General features: G+C 39.9%; 1 protein-coding gene across 2 annotated transcripts; it reads left to right on the top strand.

Annotated features, from left to right (window-relative positions):
* Positions 1-2,685: 2,685 nt before the first annotated feature.
* LOC149311409 (BAG family molecular chaperone regulator 2-like) lies at positions 2,686-14,389 on the top strand. 2 transcript variants are annotated; one of them, XM_089531007.1, is made up of 3 exons: positions 2,686-2,973; positions 10,995-11,104; positions 12,244-14,389. In XM_089531007.1, exons 1-3 carry the CDS (start codon positions 2,744-2,746, stop codon positions 12,642-12,644), a joined length of 741 nt encoding a protein of 246 aa, XP_089387133.1. In that variant the 5' UTR covers positions 2,686-2,743; the 3' UTR covers positions 12,645-14,389. The 2 variants fall into 2 exon arrangements, with proteins under 2 accessions (XP_089387133.1, XP_089387134.1); XM_089531008.1 differs by lacking the exon at positions 2,686-2,973 and adding an exon at positions 4,510-4,847.
* Positions 14,390-15,540: the final 1,151 nt, after the last annotated feature.

Genomic DNA, 15,540 nt, shown 5'->3' with positions numbered 1-15,540 from the left:
AAGGAAAGTCTTCTGTCATCTTCAAATGTTTCACAGTACTGTTTTATATTCAGTCCTGGCACTTAAATTCTACCAACTGTAGTCTGTGCTGGTCTTGCAGTCATGATGTATGCTTTAGAAATAATCTCAGCCACCATTTGCAAAGAAGGTATTCTTTGAACCAGTTTCCCTCTCCATCAAAGCTGGGTTTATAAAATTGTTTTTTATGCAGTAGTGTATTTTTGCATAGCAAAAGTAATTATGCACACTTTTGCATAAAAAACAGTGTGATGCACTGGTTTGAGCATTGGATTATGATTCTGGAGATCAGGGTTTGATTGCTTGTTCAGAAACCCATTGGGCGACCATGGGTGAGTCAAACACTCAGCCCCAAAAAACTGTGTTGCTATCTGTCGTAAATGACATGAAGGAAGACAACACATCATCATATTGGACTATTTGTTGTCTATAAACTAAACTAATAAAATATTTTCAGTTTAAATATCCATTACACATATGTATTCTCAGAACATCTATGAGTTCATGCATGTATCTGGAGACCACACTTGATCATTCAAAGACTGAGCTGCATATGCAGAGGGATTTTACAGCACATTTGAGACTAGCTGAGAGATGTTGGGAGCATGAGCTTTCCTAGACATGAGCCTCCTTCTTTAGATACATGGGGTAGAGTGGAAAGTCCAAGCCACATTTTTCCTCTTGCCTTGTGTCCCAACAACCACAGTTAAAACAGAACTGATCACCTCATCTTCACACCCACAAAGTTTTGCAATCCTGTGGACAGTCTCGTACACAGACTGCTGTATAGGTCTATCCCTGGACTTTCCACTCTGCCCAATGCCTCTGAGGAAGTAGGCTCAAGTCTGTGAAAGCTCATGCTGCCAACATTTCTCTTTCAAATCCCTTGGCATACACTTGATAATGACAATAAACCCAGTGAACAGTACAAAAATTGTCACAGCCACATCAGCCTCTTTATTAAGAGCAGAAGAGCAGCATTTTCAGGGCCTTTCTCAATAGGAAAGGTAGTCTTAGAGCCACAGTGCCACAACTGAGAAGACCCTGTTTTCTCATTGCTACTTCAAAGCTCTTGAGTATTGTCAACATTAAATAAAGTAACAGCATCACTCTGTTCTGCTTTGGTCAGAGTTTAACTGGAGCACCGTGTCCAGTTCTGGAGACCATATTTTCTGAAAGATATAAATAAACTGGAACATGTCCAGAAGATGGGAACAAAGAGGGCAAACAGTCTGGAAATCAAGCCCTACGAGAGACATGATTTATGGAGCTGGATATGTTTAGCCTGAAGAAGTGACAACAGAGGCAATACAATAGCTATCTTCAAATATCTGCAGGGCTGTCATGTATCAAATGGGGCGAGGCTGCTTTCCGTTTCTCCAGAGAGCAGGACCCAAATCAGTGGGTTCAAATGACAAAGCAGATTCCAAGTGAATATTGAGAAGAACGTACTCATGGCAAAATCTGTTCAACGGTCTCAAAAGAATGAATTCTTTGGAGATTTTTAAACAGAGGTTGGAGGACCCTTTGTTAGAAATATTTTATCTGTGGATGCCTGCACTGGCAAGCAGGTTTGCTTAGATGACTTGAGCCCCCTTCCGACTCTACATTTCTGATCTCTTTCTACCAGCTTATCATCTTTTATTGTTCTTAATGCAGTGTGTTTTTTCTTCTTAATTTTTAACATCAGTGATGTTTTCAAAAGGAAATGCATTTTCGATCCCTTCCCATCCAGTCCCTTCAAAAAGAGTTGAGAAATCACTGCAGTGCAGTTAATGGGAGGAAAGTTTGTGTCAGCCCTTGGCGTGAATTCAAGAGACTGCAGGACTGCTGCGTCCTATTAAAAGAAGGCTAAGAGCAGACAAGACAATTAACTTTAGGATAGGCATCAGGACTGGTGCTGCTGGGAGTGGAGGCAGGAAAAGGTTGGCCAGTTTTGGTCACAGGAGTTTATCAGACCTGAGAACAATAATAAGCATCCCTTCAGTGGCCCTCTGCTTCTAGCTAGGAGTGGGCTAGAAACACTCATATGGATGTCAATCCATGCTTCTTAGTCCTGCTCCAAATGGGAGGACATTTGGGAATTCCTCCTGGACAGAAGGCTGGAAAAGGAGGAGGACATGTCCTGACAAAGGAGGATGCTTGGCCACTCTGGCAAAACAGAACCAACCCTCTTGCCTCTTGGGCTGCTTCAGGGGAAGGAGGCTGCCTCTGGCCATGTCATCATCATCATCATCATCATCATCATCATCATCATCATCATTTCCTTTTGTTGTGTGTCATGGGTGTGTCACACAACTACACATACACTATATATATGTACACACACACGAGAGAGAGAGAGGTTTTGTCAATATATACACTGACAACTATATACACACACAATGTGTTTGTGTGTGTGTGTGTATAGGCAAGGTTTCTTCAAGAGGTGTGTGTGTATACACACACACACATATATCTATACATATATTGACCAGGTCTCTTGAAGGTGTGTGTGTTGTGCCCTTGTCCCTTCCTCTCAGCCTGAGAGAGTGTGTCTGTCTGGACCAGGGCTGAGGGCGTTTCTCCAGTCAGGGAGGGAAGCCAGCAGCGCCCTCTCCTCCTCCTCCTCCTCCTCCTCCTCTTGCTGCTGCTGCTGCTGGCCTTCTTTGGTGCCTCTGAGGGGAACAAGAAGCAGCAGCAGCAGCAGCATCAGGGGAAGGCGAGGGCAGAGGCGGAGGCGGCCATGGCCCAGGCCAAGATCTCCAGCCTCAAGAGCCAAGGAGGAGCAGGCGGCGGCGGCGGCGGCGGTGTCGGCGTCGTCTCTTCTTCTTCTTCTTCTTCCGAGGGAGCCCCGCAAGGAGGAGGAGGAGGAGGAGGCGTTGGGCAGGCGCTGCGGGGCCGCTTCTTCCGCTCGACTTCCATGGCGGACCGCTCCAGCCGCCTCCTGGAGTGCCTCGACCAGCTGGAACTCAGGTCCATAGACGCCGACGACAGCAGCACCACCTCCATCCCTCCATCCCTCCATCCCTTGGCATGATGATGGGCCCCTGACTGGGGCAGGACAGAGTGAGGCTTCCCCAGCAGGGAAAGCGGAGGGAGAGAGAGCAGGCCTCACACATTCATTCATTCATTCATTTAATAGAGGTTTCATCTCATATATGTGTGTGTGTAGTAGGTCACATATGCACACACACGCACACACACAACTACGTACATACACACTATATATATATATATATATATATATATACACACACATACACACAATATATATGTATACACACACAACTGCATACACATACACAATATATGTACACACACACACTCTCTCTCTCTCTCTCTATATATATATATATATATACAAACAAATACATACAACTACATACATATACACAATATATGTATACACACATACACTGTATATGTGTACTATATATATGAATATACATACACAACTACACAGACACAATATGTATATACACAGACACACAATATATATTTATGTATACACACTATATATATGTATATACACACACACTATACATACACATACACATACATACATATACACAATATATATATATATATATATACACATACATACACACTATAATATAGTTTCAAAGCAGTCTTTGTTTCAACAATTTGTGTGTGTGTGTGTGTGTGTGTATATATATATATATATATTGTGTGGGTGCATGTGTGCAGGTGTGTATATACACACACATATATATATATAGTGACTATATATAAATGTATATATATATATATATATATATATACACACACACAAATAGTTGAATCAAAGATTGCCTTTTAGCATCATGTTTTTCAAGTCTTGGGTCTTCTAAAGCAAGGCAGGGGCAGACATGGCCTCTGCCTCTGAGGGGCTGCTGTCCCTGGAGGCACCCAGAGAGTTGGTTCTGCTTCACCAGGGTCAGCAGGCGTCCTCCTTTCCCCCCCCATGTCCTCCATTTCAAGTCTCCTCTCCAGGAGGAATACCAAAATGCTCTCCATTTGGAGCAGGACCAAGGCTGCATCCACACTGCAGAAAGAATCTAGTTTGACACCACTTTAGCTGCCATGGCTCAGTGCTATGGAAATAATGGGACTTGTAGTTTGCTGTGGCACCAGAGCTTTCTGATAGAAGGATAAAAGTCTCACAAAACTACCATTCCTAGAATTCCATAGCATTGAAGACATGGCAGTTGAAGCTGTGTCAGATTGGATTACTTCTGTAGTGTGGATACAGTTTATGAAGCATATTAGTGTTTATAACTTTTATTTGATCATGTCCTCCCATTTTGCATTGAAGATACTAGGTCATCCTATATTTTAGCCACATTCTTCGTCTCTCTTGGTCTTTGGGTGGTATGTTTTAACAACTGGGTTTTCCCCACAGCAGGAAAAGGCACCGCATTAATCCCTTCCCGCTGTTTTAAAAAAATTATTAATATCTAATATCATCATCATCATCATCATCAAATATCAAAGAGGACGCATGATAGGGTTGCCTTAGGATCTCTGTAAGTCAGAAATGACTTTAAGGCACACCACCACCACAACAAAGAGGACTCGGGGAGGGAAAATGTAACTTTTCAACCAGAATCCTATAATTACAATTATATTTTACATTTATACAGGTTTCTGAGGTTCAAACTGCTCTGCAGAAATAATGCAGTTTGAATGGAAAGGCTTCCTCCATTTGCAAAGGGAACTGGGATGCAATGGAAGCCTTCTACTGGAGAACGGAGGAGCAGAAATCCTACAATGTTTAGTCTGAACAAAGCTTGGAAAATACACTGTCTGGGGGCTTCTGGGGCTGTAGCAAAAGAACATAGTAAAAGGTTCATATTCCAACCCTTTAGAACAGCATGGAAGTGGTGCCAGACACTTCAAGGAAGGGGGCAATGGTGGTGGTGGTGATGGTGGGAATCACCATCCTGCCTTTCTCTAACACTCACACATGGATCTTATCTGCATTGCTGAAAGAGTGTGGTTTAGTACCACTTTAACTGCCATGACTCAGTGCTATGGAAATCTGGGATTTGTAGTTTGTTGTGGCACCAGAGCTACCTGACAGAGGCGGATAAATATCCCATAAAACTACACACCCCAGTATTCCATAACACAGAGCCAAGGTAGTTAAAGTGGTGACAAACTGCATTATTTTTGTAGTATAAAAAAGACCTTTAGTCCTTTTTGGGCTATTATCCCAAAGCCAGCCTCCTTGAAGAAGAGACTACTTTCCTTCAAAGAAATTAAGTGTGCGTGCGTGTGTGTGTATGCAATGATTTCTTCCGACCTTATAATCCTTGCACATTTCCAGCATTACGTTGCACCATCCCTGCTCCTGACCTAGATGCCTTTTGTTAATCTGTGCATGGATCCTATGTAAGTATTCTACTTGTGGAAGAGTCTCTGTGTAATGGGGAAAAGAAGGGGTATCTATCCAGTGAGGAGCCCATCGTGAATTAAAATTTATGGGCACTTGGACCAAGGATGAAATGTACGTTCCTGTTTTCTCCCTGGCGTATGATTGCTGTATCATGTCAGTAGTACTCTGGACACCAGGCCAAAGGACATACAGTATGTGCATTTCCATTCCAGGTGGATGACTCTGCAAGCCATTGATTAAGTTTATTTTGAATTTAAAAGAATGTGCTGTAACAGGCACTTGGGAGCATTATCAGAAACTAAAATCCCATTTCTTGCCATCCTCCTTGACGCACAGAGTCCACCACTACTACCACACATGACCTAGTGCATCTTGCCCAAAAGGTCACCCAAACCAGGAGTCAGCTCTGCTTGAATAAGTAAACATACCTTGATATATCTGTTGTTGTTGTGTGCGTTCAAGTAGTTTCTGATTTATGGTGACACTAAGCCAAATCTATAATTTTTTGGGGGGAGGGCTGAGAGAGTGTGACTTGCCCAAGGTCACCCAGTGGGTTTCCATGGCTGACTGGAGGAATTGGACCCTGATCTCCAGAGTCATAATCCAAGGCTCAAACCACTTAACTACACTTTACCTAATTTCAATTAACAACAAGTTATAGGGGTATGAGTGTGATGTTGATCCTAAAAAAGTCCCCCTTCAGTCTCCTGAATCTTGAACTGGTAAGATTAGATTAATCAAGTTTTTGGAGAAGGTCACTGCTAATGCCACGGAAAGGGAGACTTTAATAACAGGCGCTTGTTTTTTAAACAGAAGCCATAATTTAAATAAATTATTTGATTAGTTTTTTGTGGGTTTTTCAGGCTATGTGGCCATGTTCTAGAAGAGTTTATTCCTGACATTGATGCCAGCCACAGATGCTGGCGAAACACCAGGAATAAACTCTTCTAGAACATGGCCACATAGCCTGAAAACTCCACAAAAAACGATGGGTGCCAGCCATGAAAGCCTTCAACTTCACAATTTCTTTGGTTGTTGCTGCACTGGCATGCTGATGACAGCATCCTAACAATGGGTCTGCTGAATAATACAGGGAGAAAACTAAGGACTGATAGAAAGCTCTGCTTACAAGTTTCACAGGGAATTCTTTGGAGAATAGAAATTTGAATCCATACCTCTCTGATCCAAGCCACTGGAAGAGACTCACTATCACTTTCTTTGCATTTTGCAGGCAGAGGCGTTTCTGGAGAAATCAGCTATGAGGTGGGGGAAAGGTTTGCTAGGGCTGTATTTCAAAGGGGGAAGGAGTCTCTCTCTCTCTCTCTCTATATATATATATATATATGTATATATCATGTGAATCCTAGGATTTGAAGTTTGGTGAGGCATTTGAGCTCACTGCCTGCCAATTCCAAATACCCTTCCCTAAACTGCAAATCCCAGGCAGTTAAAGTGGAATCATAGCACTATGGCTGTGTAGCATGAAAAGGCCTCTGGACAGTCATAAAACTACGCTGTCAAGCAGTCAGTTTCTCAGCTTCATTTTTGAAGTTTTGGTTTTGAACTTTAAAGAATTAAATTATTTAAGTATCTTAGTGTGTTCCATATAAACCCGCTAAGGCTTTTCTCAGAGGCAGCATAGTGTCCTAGAACACTGCAGGGAGAGATCCTGATGATATAGGATAGTATTTTTCTATTATGGTTTCTCTATGTTTAAGCCTGGTCTTTATCATTCTCTGCTGCTTCTGGTTGATAAGTTTTAGGATGTGATTTTCTGCTTTATTATTATATTATATGTACACAATATAATCTGAAGAATGCTGTATAAAATCACTACATTAATTTTTGGGATCACGGGGTGTCCTCATATTCCCCAGCTTTTGGACACGTTTCTCTGTGTCAACTTGCTCACAGGTGCTATTGTCACTTCTGAATCTGGGGCTTGCCTCTCTTGTATTTATAGTGATGTCAGGTAGCATGACAACTTTCATTGTGGTTTTTATTTCACAATGGTCGTTTCATACATGTAAGCAATTATTTGATGTCTCTGTAACTGAATGGGTTCTATGTTGCCCCAGGCTGCATCCAGATGGTGGATATTGGTGAATGTGGATTTCGTAGCCTCAGACTATATTCTCCATCTGTGCAAAAATAAGGAAGAGATTTATTGCAGAAAGATGGTCTAGCTGTGTGAGTGAAGTACACAGGTGGTGTGATGGGAGAACTCTATATATAGCTTCAAACTAGGAGAGGCTTAAGGGGTACCAGCTGTCATCTCAGAAAACATATGGAATTGAGCACCTTTTTGGGTTGTTGTTGGCAGGGTCTGGGCATCAGTTTCCTCAAACAGTTTTTAGTGTGTTTATGCAGAAATAATTCCCAGTGAGTTGAACTTAACTCCCTGTTAAATATGTTTAGGATTTCAGCCCAGTTGGCCAGGAATATGAGATTCAGAATAACCACAATTAAAATGTCAGATCCAAACATGACTTCAGAAGTATACCATACGTCAGTCTTTTACCTGTCCCAGCCTTTCTCTACCTTTTTAACCTGGTGGATTCCTTGAAATCATTTTCAGGTTTTAGGAAACAATCCAGGGAGTATAATGTAGATTGTCTGTTTTCCCACCCTATCAGTGTTCCTTTACCTGTAACAGTAGCCGGATGTGCAGAAATTTAACAGCGAAGCTTTTTGGGCAACTGTAAAAAAAGGGAAAGGGTTAAGATACCTTAGTTTTTGCAGTGATGTTTGCTTTTAAAGGCACAGATATAGATCCAAATTGTTACTGGTGGAGAATAAGAGTGGTCTGAGTTGAACTGTATTTTCCATCTGCGCTAGCAGATCATACAAGATAGACCATACCAGGTGTTTATATAATCCTCCTTGTTCTTACCTGGATCCTTGAACAGAGATATATGTGTGTGTGCATAGAAGAGGGTATTAATTTGATTGAAACCAAACCAGAAGCCAAAAACATTTGCCTTTTAAGTTATAGGAGTGAAAACTGCATTGGATCCCTTCATTGCAAAGGCTAAAAGCTTCCACTAGCGCTGGCAGAATGATTCTGCTGGCAACTGGCCACACAAGCAGCTGGTAATAAAGCTCTGAGAGTTATATGCAGCTGAATAAGAAATCATACACTAAGTAGAACTAGAATAAAAAGTCTTATATGAGAACTTTCATCCTTTTACTGAACTTATACTGAAATTGCTTCTCTTGCTTTTCCTTTATGTATTACAGTGCCTCGGGGGTTGGAAGGGAAAAGGTAGTGAGCTTTAAAAAGAAAGAAAGACTGTTTTGTGATGGTGATATGCCTTCAAGTCATTTCCAAGTTATGGCATCCCTAAGGCAAATCTGTGACCGGGTTTTCTTGTCAAGATTTGTTCAGAAGGGCTTTGCCTTTGCTTTCCTCTGGGGCCGAGAGTGTGAGTTGCCCAAAGTTACCCAGTGGATTTCTTTGGCAGAGTGAGGAGTTTAACCCTAGTTTCCAGAGTCCTAGTGCAATGCTTAAACCACCATCCTGACTCTAGTCTACACTGTCACAAAGACTTTAGTTCTTCCCATGTTACTCCACAAGTTGATTGAGATATAGTGCTCAGCCAAGAGGGCAAATCAGTACCAGGACTGTAGCACTTCAAGTTTCAAGTTATACAGGCCAGCCACATAACCTAAACAACTGCAACACATTTTCCATTACCTTCATACAGAAGTACAGTCATCCCTCCATATTTGCGGTTTTGATATTTGCGGATTTGATTATTCACGGATTTCATTAATATGTTCTCCCTAGGACTGTCTAGGTCCTTCAGTGCAACTCTGTGGTCAACTTTAAAAGTTGCACTGAAAGACCATTTGTAGCTACTCCAGTGCCATTCTATGGTCAGTGTATGTTGGACATTGACATTCCCTTTTAAACTGGAGGACCTAGAGATTCCTAGAGGTGTCCTCTCAGGGAAAAACAGTGTTTTTGTTATTTGTGGTTTTTCCATATTCACGGGGATCTTGTTCCCCTAACCCTAGCAAATATGGAGGGACAACTGTAATCATTTTGAGATAGTCATGTCTAGTTCACCTACAAAACTCTCTTCATAGAACATGTATTACTAGCTGCAGATTGAGCATAGGATCCCAGTAAGAGCAAAATTAATATTAAGGATGCTTCCAGACAAGGTTTTTATTTTACAGTTGCTCTGCTTCATTCACCAAATTTTACTGGGGACTCTGTCACACTTATATGTATCAGTTAAATATAGGCATTAGTTTTAGTTTCTTTTCTCAGGAAAATGACTGTCCAGTCAAATTAACAATTTTGTATCTTGAAAGTTCTGGGCTTTCAATTTGTTTCTCTTACTTTAAAAAATAAATGAGTATGTCGAGAGATCTTGTAGCACATTTGAGACTAACTGAAAGAAGTTGGCAGCATGAGCTTTCATAGACTTTATAAAGAGTGAAGACAGATGTATTAAGATGGATGGTGGATATGCTGTTGTTCTATATTTATGAGGAGCAGAGCTGGGTCACGAACTTAGACAAGTGAGCACATTTGATAAAGGTTGATATTTCTAGTACATTGAAGTTTTAATTTTTTTAAAAATTGTGTTTGTGTGTAGAATCAATCAGATAATTGTTCAGATCATAAGACTATTTAAACAGCTATTTCATTTTCACTTAGTGAAAATAAACCATTCTTAGGTGCTGGAAAGACTACCAGACCTTATGTCTACCTAACAGTGATGGGCATGTACATTCCTGTTTGAAACTTTGTTTTGGTGAGGGAAAGGCTGGGCCAAATCAGTGAAACAGAAAGAAACAACATAGAAGAAAGAAGACTAAATTGTCCAGTGTGCATCATCTTGTATAAGATGAAATCCTCTTGGATTTTTACATTAGGCTATACTGGTGGTTGTACTATTTACGTATTGTGTAAGATGTTATCCAGCACCCCATTCTGCAAACATTTACCTATTTGCCCAAACAAGCTGGTCTTGACACGTGGCTATAGTTATATCACCGCAACCCAAAATGCCATTGAATCTACCCCAAACAGTCAGGCAACACTAGACTGGAATGTCAGGCAACACTAGAGTGTAATCGTTTTAGGCTTAATTTCTATACCTGCTTGTCTGGGAGTAAACCCCAGTGAACTCGGATGTTTGTCATAAGAAAGACCCTACATGAGAATATATTAAATGCTTTTAAAAGAAAAGAAAAATTTGCTAACTATGTTTGTTGTCATTGTGTGCCTCCAAGCCATTTTTTTACTTATGATACTCTAAGATTTCATAGAGTATTCTTGGCAAGTTTCTTCAGAGGGGGTTTACCAAATTATATATACTGTGTGACAAAAAGATGCAAATCCTGGTAAATAACTCTGTTTAATTGTAAATTAATGCATGCTTGGTTAGATCTGCATCATTATTCAGCAAATACTGGGGAGAGTATCAGTGGGAAACTGTATTTAGAGAAATTATTGAAAAGAGCCTTCAAATTTGGTAGCTTAAATAATGATTTAAATCAGTCCACCCTGACATGACAAGCCAGTACAAGCATTATTTTATAAAAATTGTAAAGATTGTTTGGCTTTCCCCCCATTCAGGGTTGAAGCTTTGCGTGATGCAGCATCTTCAATGGAGCAAGAAAAAGAAACCCTTCTGGAAATGATCCACAATGTACAAAACAGCCAGGATATGAGGAACATCAGTGAAGGTAAGAGCTTACTGATTCAGAAACTTCTCATTAGATGCTTTCTGAGGGCAAACAGGATATTAAGATCACAATTCAAAAAGGACATTGAGAAACTGGAGCGTGTCCAAAGGAGGGCGACTAAAATGGTGAAAGGTCTGGAAACCATGCCCTACGAGGAACCACTTAGGGAGCTGGGGATGTTTAGCCTGGAGAAAAGAAGGTTAAGGGGTGATATGATAGCTCTGTTTAAATATTTGAAGGGATGTCATATTGAGGAGGGAGCCAGCTTGTTTTCTGCTGCTCCAGAGACTAGGACCCGGAGCAATGGATGCAAGCTCCAGGAAAAGAGATTCCACCTCAACATTAGGAGGAACTTCCTGACAGTAAGGGCTGTCCGACAGTGGAACACACTCCCTCAGAGTGTAGTGGAGTCTACCTCCTTGGAGGTCTTCAAACAGAGGCTGGATGGCCATCTGTCAGGGATGCTTTGATTGTGATTTCCTGCATGGCAGGGGGTTGGACTGGATGGCCCTTGTGGTCTCTTCAAACTCTATGATTCTATGATTTCCCATCTTATTTTCATTATTTGCCAAGTCTTCTGTTCTGTGCCAGACATACCAGCTTAAACATCAGTAAGGAATGCATACGTACAAATACAGCAGGGATGTTATACAAACACAGTTGGCAACAAATTAAAAAACACTCCAAAAGATGTTGGAGCACCTTTACCTGACAGGTAAAATATTCTGACAGAATGTTGGAAGACAGCTAATACTGGTTTAGTCAAAATCTCTAGAAAGAGTCAATGACAAACCCACTGAAAAGTGGTTGTTGCGTGCCTTCAGGTTGTTTCTGACTTAGGCAAACTTATCGCAGGTTTTTTTGGGGCAAGATTTGTTCAAAGGGGGTTTGCCATTATCTTCTGAGGCTGAGTGTGTGACTGGCCCAAGATGGGTTTGGATGGCAGATGGCAGGGATTTGAACTCTGGTCTCCATAGTGCGACATTCATACCACTACATTATTACACTCTCAACTATATGTGGCCTACAGGGTATATCGTGCGAGTGCTATCATTAGTATGTCTTTTCTCTTAGTTCAGTATAATTTGGTCTTATTTAATACTTATTTAAAACCAAAATGTTTCATTTGTAAAATATAGGTGAAAGAGAAGAACTCAGTCTGACTGCGAAACGCCTGATGGGCAGAACCCTTACAGTTGAAGTTTCTGTAGAAACCATCCGAAATCCGCAGCAGCAGGAATCCCTGTTACATGCCACACAGATGATTGATGAAATTGTCAGTAAACTCTTGGATGATTTGGAAGACTCCAAGAGCCACTTAATGTCACTTTATGGTGCATGTATGTCTGAGGTGCCATCTGGACCTGTGAATCAAAAATTCCAGTCTGTTGTAATTGGATGTGCTATAGAGGATCAGAAGAAAATCAAAAGACGCCTAGAGACTCTGCTTAGAAATATAGAAAACTCTGAAAAATCTATCATGTTATTAGAGCATTCGAAATCAACTGCAAAGCAGCTCTGCAACAATGAAAAAGATTAAAAACTAAATACTATTATGAAAATGAATGTTTCCATAATGTATGCAAAAGCAAAGCAAAAAAAAAAAAGTTATGTAAACATTTGAAGTCATAGGGTTTGTTAGTGCAGACCTGACAATATCCTCGAATTTGAAAAGATCTTGTATCCCTTAAACTGGTTCTTGGGTCTTTGCAGCACCAAGAGACATAGCTGGAAAGAATCATGGAAAAATATCCTGAGGGTAAAAAAATGTTACTGCTTCCCTGCCATATAAGAATACCAGTTTATAAAATAGGTTTATATGAAACCTAGCCAGTGGCAACTATAGGAACCAGAGAATCATATAGACACTCAGCAGTATTATGCTATGACTTTTGTTCCCATAGCAGCATTACACAATTATTTTACTTAGTATAGGGAATATTCCATAAAATGAAAATGGTGGGTATATTTAAATTATTAAGTAGCTATGCTTTAATTGAGGCATTATCAGTAAAAGGAGGCATTTTATGTCCCAAGTACACAGTTTTTCATAAGCTGTATCCTGTTTTGTCCTGTACCATTAGCTGTTAGGTATTTTCATAATTGTAGTGTAAAGTCATCTGTTATCGCTAAACTCTGGAAACTCATTACTGGCTGAGTCTCCCTTATCTGGAATTCCAAAATTCAAAATATTCCAAAATCCAAAACTTTTTTCACAGTGAACAGTGACACCTTTGCTTTCTGAAGGCTCACTGTACACAAACCTGGTTCCACGCACAAAATTATTAAAATTATTGTATAAAATTATCTTCAGGCTGTTTGTATAAGGCGTATGCGAAACATAAATGTTTTCCAAGCATTTCAGAGAAAGGAAAATGTAGCAACTTTTTCAGTTCTCTAGAAAACTTCCTTCCTTCTCACCTGTTATGTGCAAGAAATTCATCTGTCACATTTCCCTCCCCCCCACCCTTTTTGGAGAGTGACCTTGCATTTGAAAGATTATGGGGTGCGATTGCTGTAATAGATTGGGGGGGGGGGCGGGCGGGAGAGCTGATGTGCAGCTTTTTTTTCTTGCTGCAGATTCATAAATAAAACTTTGCACTCTACACTGTTAGCACTTCAGTATCTCCCTTTTAAATTATATTCACGTGGTACCAATACTTCTTAATTTCTAAAAGGAGGTAAAATATGTTATAATTTCTTTACTAGCCTATATTTTAGTTGCATGCAAGATTTCTGTCTACTCAGAAATAAATATCAATTCACAGTAATGGAATTGTTCATGGATACACAAGAGGAACAGATAATTTCCCCTAATTTCCCTTTCATTTTGTTTCACATTACCTTCTTGAGCAGATTTTCTAGGTGTACAGAGAGTTAGCAAAAACAGCCTCTCCTCCACTTCTGGGAGAAACCCTCACAGGATATTTTTCAGCCCTGTATATTGAATAGGGGACTAGTTAGTAGATTGAATAGACAATTCTGTAGACATTACAATAGAGGTACATAGGAAAAAAGAGTGGCAATATTGCCAGAAAAACGTGGAGCAGTAGCAATATTGATAAAAAGATTATCTTCTCTCTGTTCTTGGTTAGTTTACATATTGAAGTAACTGACACTATTCAGGAAAATAAATTCAGGATGTTACGTTGATCTTGCTTTCAGATTTGTCATACACACCAGTGACACTATTATCCATGACAAATCCAGTAATGCTGGCAAATGAGATTTCAACGCACAGTTGGGAATTTTGAATAAAAGAGTCTGCATATTCAGCATTTTAAAGACCCTTGTTGTCCGTTCTGTTCCTTCAAGTTATTGTAGTGTGGTTTTTATGCAATGCATGATCATTCTGTATGTGATTTTCACACATATGCCTAATGGCTATTGACTTTTAAGAGGATCATTGGGTAAATATTTCAAATACTGAATCAGATATCTAAGCAGCACACATTTATAACTCTACATACATCACTATTTCTTGTATGCTTATTTTGTTAAAAGGAAATACTTTTGGTCTGCAATGTCTTTAATAATTTTAGATTTAAATTTGTTATTTTAAGGGTATTCCATATTAAATACTATAGAAACAGTTACGCAACTGGCTTTACATCTTTCAGTGACCTTTGAATTGGCTCCACATTTTATCATGCTAGAGAAAACATAAGCAGTATCTAGGTCTAAATACTTGTTCCTCCATCTTGATTATAAAAGGCTGATTAATATGGTAATAAGGCAATATATTGACAAGAAACTTTTTTACCAGTTAGATTAATGGACCATCGGTCTTGCGACAATGGACTGAAAATGCAAACCATTATCTTTTTAAACATATCGTAACATATTTGGACAATGTTCACAACATTCTCCCAAAACTAAATGTGATTTGACTTTACGTAGCCCAGTGGAAACTTATAATTTAAACAAAGTTAAGCTGTATTTGAAAACCTAAAGCATAGTAGATAAGCTGCAAACTAAACACAACTTGGTTTTCCAACCAAAATTGGCATTATGCATCACATCTCCATCAAGGAAGTCACGGGTCCTAAACACACTGCAGAAATCCAGTTTGAGATGGCTTTACCTGCCCTGGCTCAATGCTAGGGAATTCTGGGAACTAGTTTTGTGAGACATTTAGCCTTTCTCTCAGAGAGCTCTGGTGCAACAATTAACTGCAATTCCCATAATTCCCCAGCACCGAGCCGGGGCAGTTAAAGTGGTTTCAAACTAGATTATTTCTGCAGGGTGTTTTGGACCACAGTTGAAGATAATTGCTTTGTCTTCTGCTTGCAACATGCAAGCTTATCTGTGATTAATTTGATAAACTATAAATTCACTTTGCATTTAGATCTTTAATGAGGTTAAAAGACACCTTATCTGTGATTCTTACTCCTGTGTGAGACTATTGCAGTTTTAATAATTTCAGTATTTCTTTA

Source organism: Sceloporus occidentalis, unplaced genomic scaffold (genome assembly GCF_023333645.1).
Source record: "Sceloporus occidentalis isolate IW3139 unplaced genomic scaffold, rSceOcc1.0.p SCAF_6, whole genome shotgun sequence".
Classification (NCBI taxonomy): Eukaryota; Metazoa; Chordata; class Lepidosauria; order Squamata; family Phrynosomatidae; genus Sceloporus; species Sceloporus occidentalis.
This window is presented reverse-complemented; position numbering and strand designations above follow the sequence as displayed.